This window comes from Polypterus senegalus, chromosome 12 (genome assembly GCF_016835505.1).
Source record: "Polypterus senegalus isolate Bchr_013 chromosome 12, ASM1683550v1, whole genome shotgun sequence".
NCBI classification, from domain to species: Eukaryota; Metazoa; Chordata; class Cladistia; order Polypteriformes; family Polypteridae; genus Polypterus; species Polypterus senegalus.
The window spans coordinates 4,664,090-4,682,312 of NC_053165.1; the positions used below are offsets into that span (position 1 = coordinate 4,664,090).

Consider the following 18,223-nt stretch of genomic DNA (forward strand, 5'->3'; position numbering starts at 1 on the left):
TTGCGGATGTGCTCGCCACTCTTGTCTATCAGCGGCTAAGCGAGTTTCTCTCTCATTTGTCATTCATTGCCAGTTTCACTTTGGCGACAAAGTCGCTTTCTTTCAGCTTCATGCTGTAGCCTCGTACTTCTTTCTTTTCCAACTTGTGAACTTGGGGCTGCCTTGCTGGCTTTTTGAGCCTAATGCTGTAGTCTCGCACTTCAGGCTGGACAGACATGCGTAGACGTTTATATATAAGATTGTTATGTCATTTATGGACACTTGCATTTGACAGACCAGGCCTGAGGCAATTCATTTGCTGCTGATGACTGGTGTAGTTTTGTAGGTTTCAGAGTCATGTCACAAATATTTTTGGTTTCTGTCTTTCCAGACTGTCTGGATTTGTGTGCAAGCTAAGGTCATTTATAGAGCCGTTGTATCCAACAGGGGTGCATACTTCCTGGGAAAGTGCAGCTCATACTTTAAACCTGCACATGTCCCTTCCCAGTAACCACGGTGGAGATATTAAGGCAAGAACAAATAGTACAAAAGAATGAATGTATTAAACTGGCTTTCACTCCTAATACACACGGCAGTACATAATATACAGTATATAAGAGAGGCCATTGGAGCAATACGTTTGTCCTACACTTCTTCAGTGGCATGATTGACAGTTGCATTGTCCATCTTCAGGAGAGCATGGAGGCATTTTTCTTGGCACAGAGTCAATATCACATCTGTGCCAATGGGGCTTCTGACAGGCGTTTATACCCTGCATGTTCTCCTGACCAACACCACCAATAGTACCAATGCAGCACATGGTATTTGCAGATTCCACTGACCATTGCTGTTTGGGTTTGCTTTCCCTTAGCCCGTCCTGTCTTTTCCTGTTTGACTGTCCCTGATCCAATCACTAACCTGTATTCACTATTCTTAGTCTGTCACTGCTCCCTGAAAATATGTTTATGTACTGCATGTATGTACGTTAAAACAGAAAACATACTCACAAATCACAGAATCATTACAGCCGTTCTCAGATTTAGAAGGGTAAAGAAAATCAAAACTGACTTCAAACCCTGACAGATTCTTGTTTTTATTCCCATAAATGAGGTAAGAGTGATTAGATTAGGTGGGCTCTGAAAATGAATGGATTTGAGCCAACATTGACTGGACTGAGTAAATAAGACCACCCCCTCCAGCCTTTAATGTCCTGTCAGTTGACTATGCTGATTAATGACATCGCAGTATGAGGAGGGTACCCCACCTTGTCTCAGGGTTGGTAAACGGCATCTATTGTGATAGGCAAAGAGAGGGAACCATCATATGTTAGTTTGGTACACTGAACACATTTTAACAGCACATTGCAGATACAGTATGACACCCCAAGTCCCCATTGACTGCTCACCTTTAACGATCAAGCAGTTCTGCTACAATTCAATCCATAGTTTCCATCTGTCCAATAGTGGCTCATGTGGAAATAAAATGCATCCAAACATCATTGATCCTGAGACTGGAACCAAGCTGGTTAGAGACTGCGACCTGTGAGCCTTAACAGTGTAAACGTCTGCGCCACACACTTCCATGCTATCCAAAATTAGATAGATAGATAGATAGATAGGAAAGGCACTATAATAGATAGATAGATAGGAAAGGCACTATATGATAGATAGATACTTTATTAATCCCAAGGGGAAATTCACAATTATGGATTCCACTAAGGACTTTTCCATGTGTGTTTCATTTGCTTACGAATTCCTGGTTTCGATCCTTTTCATTTTTTTTTTTTATTATTTTAGGCTTAGCATTTTGACTTTGATATTTGGCTTCGTTGACTTCCATGTTTTGACTTTGGCTTCTTTATTTAACTGCTTGTCTTCTTCTGGTTGTAGAACTCAAATCCAGCCTGCTTCCTGGTCTCCTTGGCCGAACACCGACAGTAGCTTAGATGTGATTCTCGCACAAACTCCAACACACTCTCAGAAGTGGCCCTTTAAGAATCGCCAGCTCACTTCCGCATATTGATTCTGGTTTTTACTTTAACGCTCTTTACGATTTACGTAATGACAAAACACGCAATCAGTAGGTTTCTCCCCATTGACTTTGCTGGTTTGAAATTCTAATCAAGTCATTTTGTTTTTCGATAATATATAATGTACATTTTTAAAGTCACAGTTTGTTACATTTGTTTTTACATTTTTCTTTTATGTTCTCTTTGATATCCATTGCACTGCTCTGTCTTTTATAATCAACCCGTCAGGATGCCAGTCCATCAGAGGAGAAATGAATAGAGAGACACTGAAATGAAAGAAAAGTTTATAAAAAAGGCAATTTAAAATGCAACTGATTTCTAATTAAACACAATTTCAATTTTTAAGGATTGTGAAATAACGGCATGTCCTGATTTGGAACCAAAAGTCCTCAAGCACGCTGGTCACAGAACGCAGTGGCGGTTTGGATCGTGGACCCAGGTAAGTAATCCTCCAGCTTTTGTTGGTACAAAATAAATGCTGCCTGCGGCTCTTTCAGAAAGGAGTAATGGACTGCCATGCGTGCCGTCCCCTACTTTCACTGCATGAACTATTCCTTCTGGCCCCTATTTTTCTTACAAGGACTAAATGGCACATCACAATTGGGCTGGCAGAGTGCGCCATTCTTTAACTCCTTGCTTAGCAGCTTTTATTTTAAATGGCTGAATGATTAGCATGAAGTGCTTTGTTTTTGGCAGTGCTCAGCAACCTGTGGGAAAGGCAGCAGGCAGCGCTATGTCAGCTGCAGAGACCATCAAGGGGGCGTAGCGGATGATTCTGCCTGCTCACATCTGCCCAAGCCACCATCCCGGGAAGTCTGCTCTGTTGTGGCCTGTGGGCAGTGGAAGCCTTTGGAATGGACGCTGGTGAGGAGTATTTTGACATTAAATTACATTTTTATTCACAGCTCAATTCAAGCTAATTTCTTCCAATGCAGATGTAAAAGGTCTAACCTTGGTGGCAGACTACCTTGTTTGAAAAGCAAGTATAAGAGCTGTTTATGTGGTGAAAGTGCCAGCTTCCTGTGTGCTGCCTTAGTGAAGCTCACACAAAACTGCGGTGCCCCCCTTTACGGTAACATTCACTCTGTGGTTTGTTTTTCAAATTCTCAAGAAGCACATACAGAGCCTAAAAGATGGAGACCCCATGACCAACAGGGGATGTTTCTGCAATTCCTGAACTCAGAACGAGGACAGGTCGTGGGATTGGGCATATATAAACCAGAAACGGAGGCGGCTCTGAGGCTAGGGATCTGCACTGGCAATCGGAAGGTTGATGGTTCGAATCCTGTAAATGCCAAAGGGACTCTGCTCTGTTGGACCCTTCAGCAAGGCCCTTAACCTGCAATCGCTGAGCGCTTTGAGTAGTGAGTAAAGCGCTATAGAAATGCAAAAAATGATCATTATTATTAGTAAACCGCAGGCTAGAGCTCCATCTATTGGCTCCTGCCGTCCCTGCAACTGCACAGCAACCCGACTGTAATAAATGGCCTGGCATAAACCTCCCTACAGCCTACAACGGGACTGAACATTATATATAGCATTTAATAAGCTGTCACTATCACATGTGCTGTAGCACAGAAAATCAGAGTCTGGAATTGTGACAGAGAAATGCAGCACAGCTCTTAGCTCCTGGAGCAGCAGGCTCTGGAAACGTTTATAGGGAGGCCCAGGAAGGAGTTTATGGCCAGAAGTGAGATTCTCTCGCTCAGATTGTTGCACTTCTCTCGTCCATACTGAGTTCCAGTGCAGCACAGTCGGCACATGTTGCTGAAGTCCGTGTTCTCTGAGTGATGAAAACTGCAAGTCACATACATGTGGAGCAAATGCAGCTTTGGGGCTTCACTCCCACGGGGATCAAACCCAGGACAGCGAGCTCTGCAAGTGTTTGTTGTCACTAGACTGCAATGCAGGAGCTCACACGCTACACGCTGTCGCTCTTTCTACTGTCTTCAGTGAAGAGGATCTCATTTCTGAGTTCTTCTTTGCTCACCACAAGTCTCACCTGAACTTATATTCAACAACAACATTTATTTCTATGGCACATTTTCATACAAACAGCAGCTCAAAGTTCTTTACATAATAAAGAATAGAAAAATAAAAGACACAATAAGAAAACAAAATAAGTCAACATTAATTAACATAGAATAAGAGTAAGGTCCAATGGCCAGGGGGGACAGAAAAAACAAAAAAACAAAAAAAAAAAAACTCCAGACGGCTGGAGAAAAAAATAAAATCTGCAGGGGTTCCAGACCATTAGACTGGCCAGTCCCCATTCGAGATCTAGTGATCCCAACTCCGGCATGGATTGGAAACATAAGCAACCTAACCTACCAAGTTGATGAAGGACTAAGGGCGACTTGCATTACAGCTGTGCCAGCACCACACTATAGCAGGCTCACACACTACGACTGTTGTGACGAATTCAACAGGAAGGGCCTATGTGTGTGACCCTAACTCTAACCCTTGTCATACACACACCATGGGAGAAGACCTCTGAAATCACGTTGTCTGTGTTCACCAGTTCAGGTACAGGCTGTGTGGCCACTTCTGTGTTAAAATATGCTACCCTTTGTTTTACAGTGTTCAGTGACCTGCGGGCAAGGAAAGGCCACAAGACAGGTGGTGTGCATAAGTTCCAATGACCAGGTCGTGGACCTAAGTGAGTGTGATCCAGATGATCGGCCTGCAACAGTGCAAGAGTGCACCATGTCTGCCTGCCCTTCCCAATCAAATGATAGGGGCAGAATCAATTTGCCCACTGACCCTCGAGTGAAGGTGCCCCCTTCTCATGGGCTCCCAAATCGGAATGCAGGCCGGGCCCAGCCTCCTGGTGCTAACCAGTGGAGAATGGGCCCTTGGGGAGCGGTAAGTGACACTTTCACAATTGGAGTAGGTGTATTTTCGTTCGGTTTTTTCACATTTTTTTAAACATGGTGTTCATAGTCCCCATCAGACTCCAGCTTTCCTGTTTGCCAGTAGTCAAGTGGAGTTGAGTACTTAAAGGGTTAGGAATTGCAAAATACAATCTGTGTCAGATTACTAATAATAATTAATAGCTGATTATGGCAGCCTTTACAGTCCGGGTCTCAGTCAAAGATTTAATGTTACAGTCCAGGGAAGACGAGCTGGAGAGTCCGTAATAAAACGGCAAGGAGCCATAACTGTGTGCTCTGAAAATAACAACGTGACTGTGCAACTCAGAGAGCATGAAGCATACAATCCACGTGAGGACAGTTAAACCAAGATTTCCATTTTATAAGTAATAGATCTGCCTCGTGATAAAATAAAAATCGATCGATTAGTCCAGTGGAATGTCAGGGTGCAACTTGTGACAAGTGTCGTCTTTTTTACTGAAGGTGGACAATTTCATTAAGTTTGTAGCCATGAATTTAGTAGGACCTCTCGTATGTTAAAATGTCTAACATCCATTGCTGTGCTCCTCTCCTGCCCGTCTCCCAGTGTTCCAGTACCTGCGCAGGGGGATTTCAACGGCGAGCTGTTGTCTGTCAGGATGAAAATGGATATGCGGCAAGCAACTGTGAGGAGCGCGGACGACCGGTGGAGCAGCGGTCATGCGAGTCTGGGCCGTGTCCTCAGTGGGTGTTTGGCAGCTGGGGCGAGGTGAGCTCACATTACTTCTTACCATGAAAGTTTGTTCTTAGTTTAATTATGAGGCTGCAGAGGGAGCCGGGACGTCATCAAGTGAGGGCGTCTTTAAATGAATTCGCTGTTTGTGAAGTCCACACCTAACTAAAGGCGCTGACTGAAATGGACATTAGCAGTGTGGCACAGCAAATAATTCACAGGACTGTAACTAGTTCAATCTCGATCTCTATGCCACTCTGAATGAGTCTGTGTAAAAAATAGGAAACAGTTGTACCAATTGTGTAAAGTGCAGGTACAGTAAGATAATGATCACTAGACAAAAGGGAGCTGAATGAAATAAAAAAGAGCATTCAAGTAGCCAGAAAACTGGAACTGGAGATGTGGAATCCAGTAGACTGGCGTGAGGTGGACACCATTAGCGCTTCATATACCAAGTACACTCAGTGTGGCACTTTATTGGGTCCTCCTTCTTGTTTACCTAAACAGCTTAAAGTAACTTCACGCAGAGAGGTAGGAAGACCAAAGGAGATTCTCACTCAGCTGGGTTTTGATTGATGTCACTAACTGAAATCAGCCATCAAGACGTCACCTCTACTCAACTTCTGAGGGAGTCAGATGGCATATGAGATCAGAAGATGTGAAACACAGCATCAGTGTTAAAGAACACTTCTGAAGAAACATCACGCTCTCTGAGGACGAAACTACAAAATGAAAATGCACCCCAACGGAGATGTGGAGAAAGGCTGTGCTGTAGGACATACCATTAAATGCCATTTTGTGTGGGCAACGAGTGCTGCAATGTTTGGATGATGTCATGTCGTTTGTTACCCAGGCAGTGTTTGCTACAATTCATCCAGATGGCACGATGATGACATCATTGACTCAGTTATTTAAAAATCGTCCCATTTACTAAACCACATCTCTGACTACATTTTCTCATCTGGTGCTCCTCTAAAATCTTTTTGCCTTCTTCTGACAGTCCAAACGATGCCTTGGAGAGTTTCAGACCCCTCGATCAGGTCGCTACACGGCGCGCCCCCCATCAGTACTGAAGAGGTTTAAATCCTGGAGTCTGTCAGAGTAGAACAGGACCTTCAGTGTCGGCTTCAAGAGATGAAACAAGTGCAAGAAGAATGCTACTGAAGAACAAAATGGGCACAAGTGAATGTGTGTCCTGGAGGCACAGCGGTTAGCTTAGCCTGGCACCAGGTTGCTATTGGAAAAGCAGAATGCGAGGACCCACAGTTTGTTAAATGGGTCAGGGAGTCTAAAAAAGAGTCAGCGATGTCCATGAAGCCAATGTAGACCTGACAACAAAGTGACTTTAAATCCAGCACGTCACACAGGGGACCACACTACTTGCAAGCAGTGGATGTTCAGCTTCTATGTGTTGAGGAAGGAGAGGAGGATGATAGAAAAATGGGATGGAAAGCAATAAAAGGAGGCCGGCACAGAGAGGGAGACAAAAGGCTCATACCCAGCCAGTCCCCCATGGGTTTGGATTGTGGTAACTCAGCCCTGCTGGGGCCCATGGTCACTATAAAAGGAGCCAGAGCTGGGAGGAGAGAGAAGAAAGACAAAGTACTGAGTGCTGTGCTTTGGGACTGTACATGGGCAGTTGAAAAATGACTATTTGGAAGTGTTTCCCACAAGAAACTGCTAAATAAAAAGTCTGTTGTGTCGGGCGTTTGGGGAGGCTGTGCATCCCCTGGTTGGTCACATTTTCTGCCATCGTGGCTTGAAAATGGAGACTGGAGTGAAGGGAAAGATGAAATCTGAATGTGTAGGATGTAGGTGGCTCCCTGATACTCCACATCACACCTTTTCTCTTCCCTTGCAGTGCACCAAGTCATGCGGCGGTGGAGTAAAGACACGTCAGGTGGTGTGCCAGAGGTCCAATGGGGAGCGATTCAGTGACCTGAGTTGTGAGATCCTCGACAAGCCCCCAGATCGCGAGCAGTGTAACACTCAGGGTTGCCCATCACAAGCTGGCTGGAACAGCAGTCCTTGGAGCTCGGTACGACCCTAAATCATTTTTTTTCCCTGTTTGTAGCCTTGTTTGTTTTTTTTGATCCCATTTTCTGTACACAGTTTAGAGTACAGTAGCTTGCAAACTTTTACACAGAAAGGAGAACTTAGAATTCCTGCAAGGCCCGGCAGCTGGCAATGAAGCAGTTTTTTGGACTTGTTCATATCTTCTTTGAGGAGTTATGAGTAAAGGAAACAAAAAAGTCAACTCAGATACCTAACCTGAAAGCCAACCGTCCCTGCCACCCTATCCTAGTTGTTCAGCTCCATAACAAACACAGAAAAGGACAACTCACAGTGCCACACTTACTGCAAAGGCAGCTGACTGGCACCGGACTGCGCATGCCAGCTCTGTAGGTCGCAGCCTGTGTCTTGGGGTCCCAGTATTTCTGTGTGTCGTCATTTTCAGCTTTGCAGCAGACTGGAACCTGGAGACTCTTTGGCTGCCACCCAGCGACACTTACATAGACGATTAGTGTCAGTGAACTGCTGAGCATGTCAGTTGTAGTAAATATTGAAGAAGTGACGTGACTAAGACATTTAATCTCATCGTCATCGTGAGAGAAGATAAAACCTTAGAACATTCTGAGGAATGGCGGAGAGTCACAAGCACTTTATAAAGGGGGTGCAACACCTCATCATACCTCATGTGGCCGTTCAGTCAGAGCGGCTTAAGGTGCTTCCATTTCTGGACAAAAAAAAAGTCATGTAGGTGTGCTCTTGTAGTTTTATTTGTATTTATTGTTTTTATGATTTTATGTACAGGCCTCTTCCTGTTTATATGGCTGTTGTGTTATTTGAGCTTCAAGAAGCTGTTTTCAAAATTAAAAGTCCATTTACAGAACTGTGGACTTGTGAAGAATAAACAAGAACTTAGAGTGTGTGTGTGTGTGTGTGCTTGAGGGAGTGGATTTGCAAGGCTCCACCCTTTATCATGCTCCTGGACCCGCCTCCCTTAAAATACAGCTGTCTCTTAGCTCCTCCCCTTAATCTGAGTGGCTTAGGCAGTCATGTGATGCACCGCGTGAGTATTTATGGAGGCTCCTCAGCACCAAACTAAGGGTTGGCATAATTTGCCAGGCTCCTGCCCCCTTCAAGGTTGCCATCCAATGTTTATTGAGTTGAATGCTTGCAATAAAAACAAAAAAGAAGGCCTCACAAACACACTCTGAGTTTTCTTCCCAATTGGGATTTATTTCTCTTAGTTTTTGTACTTATGTACTTTATTTTTTATGATTGTTATCACTGTACCTTCAATACAAATGACTTTCCATTGGTACTCACGGGGGGCCCTTAGCATTGCTACACATGACTTCATCATTCTGTGCGTTAACATCAGGCAGTCCATTCCTGAGAGTCCTTGCTTCGTAAATACACCACGTCTGTACAGTCCAGGAAGTGTTTCTGATTTCTAATTGGTGTTAGGACTCTTTAATGTTTCTGACCCTGCTTCTTCTGAGACCAAGATCTGTGTTGCCTCTTTCTCTGTTTTGTCATTTCCTGGGTGTATTAACTCAAAGAGACAGTAGGGAGTGCTCTTCTGCGTTCACGTGCTGTCGTATACACGGTAATTACGAAATTCTACATGAATGGCCTATGAATTTAGAGTAATCTGGAGAAAATAAAGCTACCGAAATTCTCAGAGTTGTGATGTAATACTGACCTTTCATATTAGGTAATTGTATAAGATAAAAAATTGTACTTGGTTAACCAAAAATGGTATTTTTGGTTGAATTGCATTTTGGGGCGAAGTGATGCACATTGAATGTGCTGAGTTTGTTATTTATTTCTACAGAAATGCAGTTTATCTTGTGTTTATCCAAAAAGTCAGACCATAAGCCCACATAAACTCAATGAACTGGCAAGGTGAACCATCTCAGCGGGTACCTCCGAGTAGTCCGACAGAACGTGAACACGGCATTAGTAAGAAGATCAGGAGAGCAAATGTGAACAGAAGCCGTGCGACAAGGCCAAAGTACTGACTGACAAGCTAAAAATCGTTGTCAAGAAGTCAAATAATAAAGTCATTTAACTAGAAACTCACAATCTCTAGTAATAAGGGAGTGCAAGAGCCAACCTTCATACAGTCACCTTGATGACGTCACACGCCAAGGGACACCTCATGATGGAAACCAAGAGTGCAAATGCCATAAAACGGTGTCACAGCAAACAGAAAGAAACCTCCTCAAGTCATCTGAACACAAAATAAACGTCAGAAGTGAAACCCATAAGATTTTTGAGTTAAATTGCAAAAGGCAGCTTTATTATGGGGTGTAAACTGATAAACCAGAATCTCTGGAAGTATTTAGGTTCACAAACCAAACTTAAAGCAGAGATCTGCGGTGAGCTCAGGTCTCAATGCAGTTGGTGTCGGTGTGAATGAATAGGAACGAAGCTGAAGTACGTGGGAGGGTGCGAGTGTAGAGAGTGGGCATGATGGCGGCCACAGCAAGAAAGAAAGAGAGAGAGCGCTGATGTTCATCGAGTGTCTCCCCAGAGAACGACACGAGGAGTATTTAGGAAGAGTCCTTCACCCAGGAGTAGGTGTTCACATTTGAGAATTCACAATGTCGTGATTTCATGGCAACTCGAGCTGTGGAGTGGCACTCATGATGACAAGAATGATGACATGTTGTAGTTTTCCTGTAATAACACTAAGGCTTCAGCACCAACATAGTAATTATGGTAATAGCAAATATATTCAAAGAAGAAAGGGAACATAAGGTAGCATATCGTGCTAAGCTGCAAATATATGTTGGCACTTCTTAACATGAAGAATGATCGTGTAACAAACACTGAGGGGAAAGACTAAGACACACATGGCAGGCAGGTGAGAGGTCAGCCTCGTAAAGTAACATTTCTAGTGCAACTAGCCGCGCTGCTGTGTCTGAAGTCACATTTGTGTTGTCACCAAGTGTCCCCACCTTGTCTTCTCTGTTTATCCAATGCCCCAGGAATCTCCACTTACGTGACACAAACAGTCCACGAGTCTGTGTGATGTGATGTGAGCCGATGTACAGGAGTGCAGCTTGCTTTAACATCACGGTTTGTTACTCACGTCACTCCACCTCTGTCTAATCGATATATTTCTACGAGTCTGTTGTTTTACAGCGTTTCCCAAACATTCCTGGACTGTGCGTGTCGCTCTCTGCCTCAACGTCATCTGCTGGCAGCTCCTAGTGAGTTCTCCTAAATCCTGGTGAAGTTAGGAGTAGTTTGCTAATTAGACAAATTGATAAAATGCTTTTATTGCAGCACCTCAGAGTGGCCCTCATTTCACTCCTACTGCTCCTCCGCTTCAGACTCTTGTCCTGACCTACAGTTCTCTGATCGGGTCTGCTCTTCAGTATCGCCAGTCCTTGGTGTCTCTGCCTGTGCCTGACGTGCCATGACTGGTCTATGCTTCTCCTTTCTTGCTCCAAAGCTCCATTCGTCAATTTGAGCTGCACCCCATTTCCTTGTGTTTAGGCGTCTTTTTATGAAATAGTTCGGATCCACTTAGCTTTTCTCCTGCAGGCCATCTGCTGTCGTACTGATTAAGAGTGTAGGGCTCTGATGTGTGTCTTTTTGTCGTGGCCTACTTGTAGGTATCATGGTGTAGTCGTCCTTCTCCCTTGTGCTCCTTGTTCTCTGTTGTTTTGATGCTTGCACCTTCATTTTTGTATTTATTATAACTTGCTTTGTAAGTCACCTTGGTGTCTGATAAATAAATAAATGATAATTTCCATCCCTCTGAGATTTCTGAGCCAGTTAAGACCATTTTCCTCCATTAGCCTGGAATGTAGTGACCAATGGGAGTGAGCAGATTGAGCTCCGAAATAAGCGGGCAAATGGGTCAAAACAAGTGATGTCCATCTTGATTAGAAACGGAAAATTTCAAAACCAAAAAGCCTTCAATGTCGTCTTTTATGTGATGCCAAACTTGGACAACTGGGACATCCAAGGGCTGGCCTCTGTATACACCTTGACCCCTGATGTCACCCTAACAAACACATATCAGCTGTCAACACTAAAGTCCCAAAATCGTGGTGTCCATCAAAAAAACAAAATGGCACTGTGGGATAATGCGAAAAATAACTAAAGAGGAGAGGCATTGAAACAAAAAATAAATGACAGGACTCCCGGGTATCAGATATCACTCAGACAACATCCATCCAGTGTCCAACCCGTTATATCCTAACTACAGGGTCACGGAGGCAGGAAACAAACCTTGAGCAGGACGCCAGCCCACCGCAGGGCACACACACACACACTAGGGACAATTTAGGATCGCCAGTGCACCTCACCTGCATGTCAGCATATAAATGATATTTAGAGCTCCAGGGACCATTAAGAGTCAAATGCTGAGCATCTGTGCTTATGGCACACGCCACATGTTTTAATTTTACAAAACCTCAGCAGACTCATCAGAGTGCTAGCAGTTTACCACCATGTCACCAAGTCTATCCCGTGTCCCCAAATCAAACAAAGAGCAGTGACTTCCTGAGGACAGCACAGAATCCCCACCGCCTCTGAACCTGCACAACTTCGGAGTTCAGGGAGAAAACCAACATGCACTCGGGCAGAACAGCTGGGTCAACCGGCGTATGACCTAAAACATCAAAAACTGCATGAGACGATTAATTACTGATAAAAATAATCCTAAGGCAAATACCTGGGGGATGTGGGAAGAAAACCAGCGTACCTACAACAGAAACCCACAGGAGTACAGGGAGGTGGCAAGGAACAGAGGGGGGTGCAAACAAAGCAGTACCAGAGCACAATGCCAACCATGACAGTGGGTACAATAAAAATAAGTAGATTAATAGGAGAGGCATTATATACAAGATTGATAAACAGAAACGGCATGGCAGAAAAGTGGGAATATCACCCTATAGTAAGTGGATAAGATGAATAGGACATCCACCGCATAAAACACAGATAGATGGGAAATGCACCATACAGTATAATAAGTGGCAATAGGAAAGGCACTATAGAAAAGACAGGCACTGCAGGTAGATACCTACGGAAGGCACTACATAAAAGAAACACGGATCAATGAAAAAACAGGTAGGCACTGTTCAAAAGATGGATAAAAAGGCGCTATATACTATATGGATAAGAAAGACTGATGGCCAGATAGGAAAGTTACTATATAAAATAAACTGATAGATATGACAAACAGTAGACAGTGAAGACACAGTGTAAGACAGAAAAAGTACTTTAGAAAGTACAACATATAAGGCAGGTACAGCTATGGATAGGAGAGGCGCAGTATGAAAGATATCATATAATATAAAGAGAGACAATACATGTAAGAAAAGGCACAACAGAGCAGACAAGATGGAAGGGCACTAAATACAAGAGGGATGCAGCTTATTGACTCCAGAATGTAAACCTCGTGTGCAGCCCAGCTGACAGAATATTAAAACACAAAGCTGTGTCCTTGTGTCTCCTGACCATCCTGTCCACCTCAGTGTAATATCGGACCTTCTCCAAGCCTGTTTCTGACCACACGGCTCTCCCTCTTCGCAGTCTCAGGCATCAGATCGGCTAGTCAGCTACAGAGCTTTATGAAACCAACAAAATGCAGCCGAGTTTTCTAGCTCGACTCCACAGTCTTGTACACGAGTGTCAGGTAATGAGGGCCCAGATGTATCTTTGGTGTTGCATTCACAATCTCTGGAAAAAATGTAAGGCAGGCACAGCTAGTGTAGACATGGCGTAGTAGGAATGGGGGGAGCTCTGAACACATGTGGAGGAGTGGAGGGCTCCTCAGTTGATCTATTGGATGAGCATTGGCCTCGTCATCCAGAGGCCTACCTAACCAGCCCCTGTAGGTCCACACCAGATGTGTTGTTCTCCCACAGATGCTGGCAGTGGACGTTGGAGTGACGCACCAAACTGCAGTAAAGTTGTTAATCTTCCCTTGACAAATCCCTAGTGAGCCAAAAAGACACGAATGAAGAGAGAAGTGGAATCCTTCATGTTGACAGTGACGTGAGGCAGCAGGACATTAAGATGGCTGGGTCAGAGTCACCTTGTCCATCTGATATTGGCTTTGAACTCTTTTTTGGTTTTTTTTTTGTCAGTTGGTGTGTATATTTTGGGGATTCTCATTATCTGAATGAAACAATCATAAGGGTCCCAATCCCTCTGGGTACGCACTGCTCCCTCGACTTCGCCTCTTGTCAGGATGTGAGGGTTTGTCAGTCTCATTCCTGACTCTTCAACCTTCAGTCCTCCTCAGTGTGATGCAAACCCACACAACCACTAGAATTGTGGGATGGGAGAAAAACCAAGACAGACACAGAGGAAACCTGCAACTCCATACAGACAGAGCCAAGGCCTGCATTTAAACTCGGTGTTCTGGAATAAAACAAATAATAATCCAGAGGAGATGCCCTCAAGTCTTGCTTAGTGTCAGTTGGGACAATTTCACCTGAGCTGTGAAAGCCAAAGACTCAAAATCAGTTAACTGTCTCCATTGATGCCAACCAGTGCACACTGACCTTTACTATTTGGTGGCACTCAGGCCAAATGCCACGATTCTGAGGCCCCTTCCACACTTGATGCATTTTCACATACACAGACATTTGTCTCCATTTTCATGGTTCATTAACACAACCCTGGCGTCTTTAACCTCCCAAAATGGCGGCTCTTGAAAAACGCTCTCCACAGTCGTGTAGTTTTGAAAATGCTATTTTGCCTTTGCAGTATGGATGAGTGAAAAAGAAGAGTTTTAAAAACACAGGTTCTAATTGCACTCTGATTGGTCCATGTTTATTATGTAGCCCTTCCCTGATTGGATCCTGCTCATTAAAACAGTCTCATTCCCTGATTGGTCACCCTTCACAGAAGAAGACACATTCTGTCATGGTGGATGTAGAGGAGCCGCTTTTCATGGTGCTTGTTGTGTTTCTTCCCAGTATGTGTCTTGATTGTGTTCTGTACTGTCTGAATGTTGTGTACACACATAAAAGGAGAATCATTTATTTGTTGCTACAGTTTTGCGATAAATCACATGGCCAGCAATGTTACCATTCTTTTAAGGATTTTTCCACGGATGCCCAGTGTAGGTGAATGTCTACATCCTGTGCATTTTCGGGACTAGTGTGGACAGGGATACTTCATAAATGACATGAAACCACTACAGTGGGTGAAGTCTGTTTTCATTTAAGTATATTATGTTTAAATAACAAAAGAAGTAGTGTAGACGTAGCCTGAGAAGGTTCCATGTCAGATAAGAAAGCACCATCCTCCATGTGTATTTTATAGAGCATATCGTCACCTCGTCATCATATAAATAACCCCTGACGACTGTTACTACCTATGGCCCACAACACAATGTCTTCCAAGTCCACTTTGCCCAATGCTAGGAACCCCAGAGACTGCCCAGATACACAGACCTTACGCTAGCAGTGGTGCTTGGCCAACTCATAATCTCTCCCATCTGCACGCAGGTTCTCTGGAGCTCAGCTCTTACCAAGGCCACTGGGCTCTTGGCAGCCTTCAGTACTGCAGCCTCTTGTGTCAAATGGATAGTTCACTTTTTTTCCTTTTAATAATTTTGAAAAAAAAAATCCTTAAATCCTATTTTCACTTTGACATTCTGGGGTACTGAGAGTTGTTTGATCTTAAGAAAGAAAAAAAAAGAATGTAAACATTTTATCTTAAACTAACGACAGCCTATCAATCCATACAAGTTTTAAACGTTACAGTTGGACTCTCCTCTCTGTAAAAGATAGATAGATAGATAGATGTGAAAGGCACTATATGATAGATCGATAGATAGATAGATAGAATAGATAGATAGATATGAAAGGCACTATATGATAGATAGATATGAAAAGGCACTACATGATAGATAGATAGATAGATATGAAAGGCACTATATGATAGATAGATAGATAGATAGATAAAGCTGTTTCTATAGGCACAGGTCTGCTTGGATCCCATTCTTAACTGATGATGTGACACTCTCAAATGTTGTTTAAAAAAACAGGGATTTTACGAACAATAATAATGCACATTTATTGTCAAGTTTATTTTTGGATAAGACTCATTGTTATAAGAAAAAAAATTGTTAAACAAAAATTAAAAAGCCCGTAACGCACCTGAATGTGTTGTTTTGATGATTTCAGTTCAGTTTGCTTGTGTGCCTGTTCTGTGTTTAGTATCCTGCTATGCTTGACTTTTACCTTTCCAATTGCTCTTAAAAAGTATCTGCTACTCACATGAGTTCTCCTCCACATCGATCCTCTCCGCAGACCGCCAGTCTGTTAACCTCCCACACTCAGACTGACTCGGTGACCGTGATTGATATTCACGGGGTTTGCGTGACACTTTGACGAGGGATGTCTTCCATCTGTTTATCTGCTTTGGCACTCTTACCTTTTATTAACGCACTTTTTTCTTGTTTCTCATATTTTGGGCCGGTTTATGACTTTGTTTCACTTATCTTGTTATTCATTGTTTATGACTTGAACCACATACAGTATGAACCTAAGGGTCAGACCGCACTGATACAGACATTAGTGTTTTCACGTTGCCTTTTTTCTGTCTCAGTCTATCAGCCACTATGATGCGTAAATCATGTCGGCCAAGAGTGGTGTTTGGTTACGGAGCAAACTCGAAATGCCAAATGAATGAAGAAGAAACTAATCAGAGTCATTTGTGAGCCCAGACCACGCAGTACAACAGCTTTTAAAGGTTACAAATGAGTATTAGGATGCCAAAGCCTTAGAAAGTATAAACTGGAACTCCTGCCAAAATAAATACAGCAAAGCCTTCAAGTGTTTCATTGCTCCGTACCCATCAACTGATACAAAGAAGTTAGGAAAGGGCAGAGTGTCCCAAAATGTAATGATGAGATCACAAGAATCAAAAGTGAAGTCAGTGACAATTATACATCAGCGTATTTGAAAACCTCCATTTTTCCCCTCCACGCTACTTCACGAGACACCATTTTCACAGTCACACGCTTTAGGAGAGCATCTTCAAGATGATTAACTGTCAGTGGTGGTTTAGTGTGCCCGAAGGTGTGTTTTCAGATGTATCCATGTTAGTGTGGACTGGCGCTAAAGCCACATTTTAACTTGTGCGTCTAAATCTTCTAATCAGAATTGGTGAAGAAACCCAATGTGAAGTTTGTGGTGTTTTTATGGCCTTTGTGTTTACATACGCATTTCACTTTTCCTCCCGTTTTCAGATGTTTTATGACACACAACATGCATGGTTACTTAGTGACGCAAGTAAAGGCATAAACATGGATCTCCAGATGTGCTGATGCTCTGGACATTTCTACATTTTCAAAGCAATAAAGTTTGGGGTAGGCTGGATGAGCCAACTATATCAGACTACGAATGGCAATCGGAGTATTGAGTGCCATCTTTGTTTCCCATTTCTGTCCTGATGTCAGGTGCTGAACTGCCTGGTGATAAAAAGCAGAACTCATCTAAGGTCTGCTGTGGCTGGCAGAGTGTTTAGCACTGCTTTCTCATGGATCCGGCATCTCTTTGGTTTCCATGTGAACTTTGCTTCTTCTCCCAAGCATCTGCTTGGTGTTGCAGTTTTGCTCCTTTAGATATGCAGGTTAGGTTATCTGGTGACTCTAAACTGGCAGTGGACTGGCACCATGTTCAGTGCCAATTCCTAATTTGTGCCTAACTTTGACAGTGTACAGCCCAGCCCCATGACCCTCAATTGGATTAAGTGGCTTTGATAATGTTACATAGTAAGGCCTGCTGCTGGTTCCATGCTGAGACTCTAAGTTTAAAATATATTAAAAAAGAATAAGCTTTGGATTGTCCTCATTCTTGTTTTCCTTATGGGTTCTGTAGATGTTGTGTTGAGAACAGCTCGACAAACCTTCTTACCTCAGCAAGTCCTCAGCTCCTTTTGGAGAGTTAAGCCCTCTAGGTGAGTTATGTCTGGTGGACATCCTCATTCAGGTGGTTCTTTTCGATTAGGAGGAGCAGTGGATCAGCCCAGAGGTCTTTCTTATCTTTTGAGCTCCTCATCCTTAACCCAACAATCCCATAGAAGGACCTTATTTTGTTCTTTGTATCTTCATTTTCATTTTTCCAGTCACCACCCACAATCAATAAACAAGGGTAAGGATATTGGACAACAAATCAAGAGCTTCATCACCACCACCGCAAGTTAAAATGGCCGTCCACACCAAAGTGTGGTCAGTCTCATGACTTACCTCTGTTTTCACTCGTTATAAACCCCAAGAACTAAAGTCCTCCACCACTTACCTGCTGAAGAGGCTCATGAGCCCAGACTTAAAGCAGCCGATTCTTTTCCAAGCTGCCTCACTTTTACCTGGCCAGTGTCCACTGGGCATCACGCTTAGACAAGGCCAAGAGGTCCACATCATCTGCATACAGTAGCAACACAACCCTCTGGTCCCCGAATGTGGTGGACCCTAAGTCCCTGGATGAACCTTGATGCCTGGTCCTTGGAAATTATGAACAGGAAAGGAGAGCTGATGATGCACACTCTTCCCACCATCCTGTGCCATGTTTAAAATGGTCTGATTTGACATCAAGAATAACGACAACTCTTGCTTCACCGATACAGAATGGTACACTGCAT

General features: G+C 43.5%; 1 protein-coding gene across 4 annotated transcripts in view; it reads left to right on the top strand.

Moving 5' to 3' along the window:
• adamts9 (ADAM metallopeptidase with thrombospondin type 1 motif, 9) overlaps positions 1-18,223 on the top strand; it is a 235,057-nt gene that overhangs the window by 156,826 nt on the left and 60,008 nt on the right. For all 4 annotated transcript variants that reach the window (XM_039772882.1, XM_039772884.1, XM_039772881.1 and 1 more), the window contains 5 exons: positions 2,355-2,447; positions 2,705-2,872; positions 4,589-4,873; positions 5,468-5,629; positions 7,455-7,631. In XM_039772882.1, the coding sequence (XP_039628816.1) occupies positions 2,355-2,447; positions 2,705-2,872; positions 4,589-4,873; positions 5,468-5,629; positions 7,455-7,631 (885 nt within the window). The remainder of the gene's footprint in view (positions 1-2,354; positions 2,448-2,704; positions 2,873-4,588; positions 4,874-5,467; positions 5,630-7,454; positions 7,632-18,223) is intronic.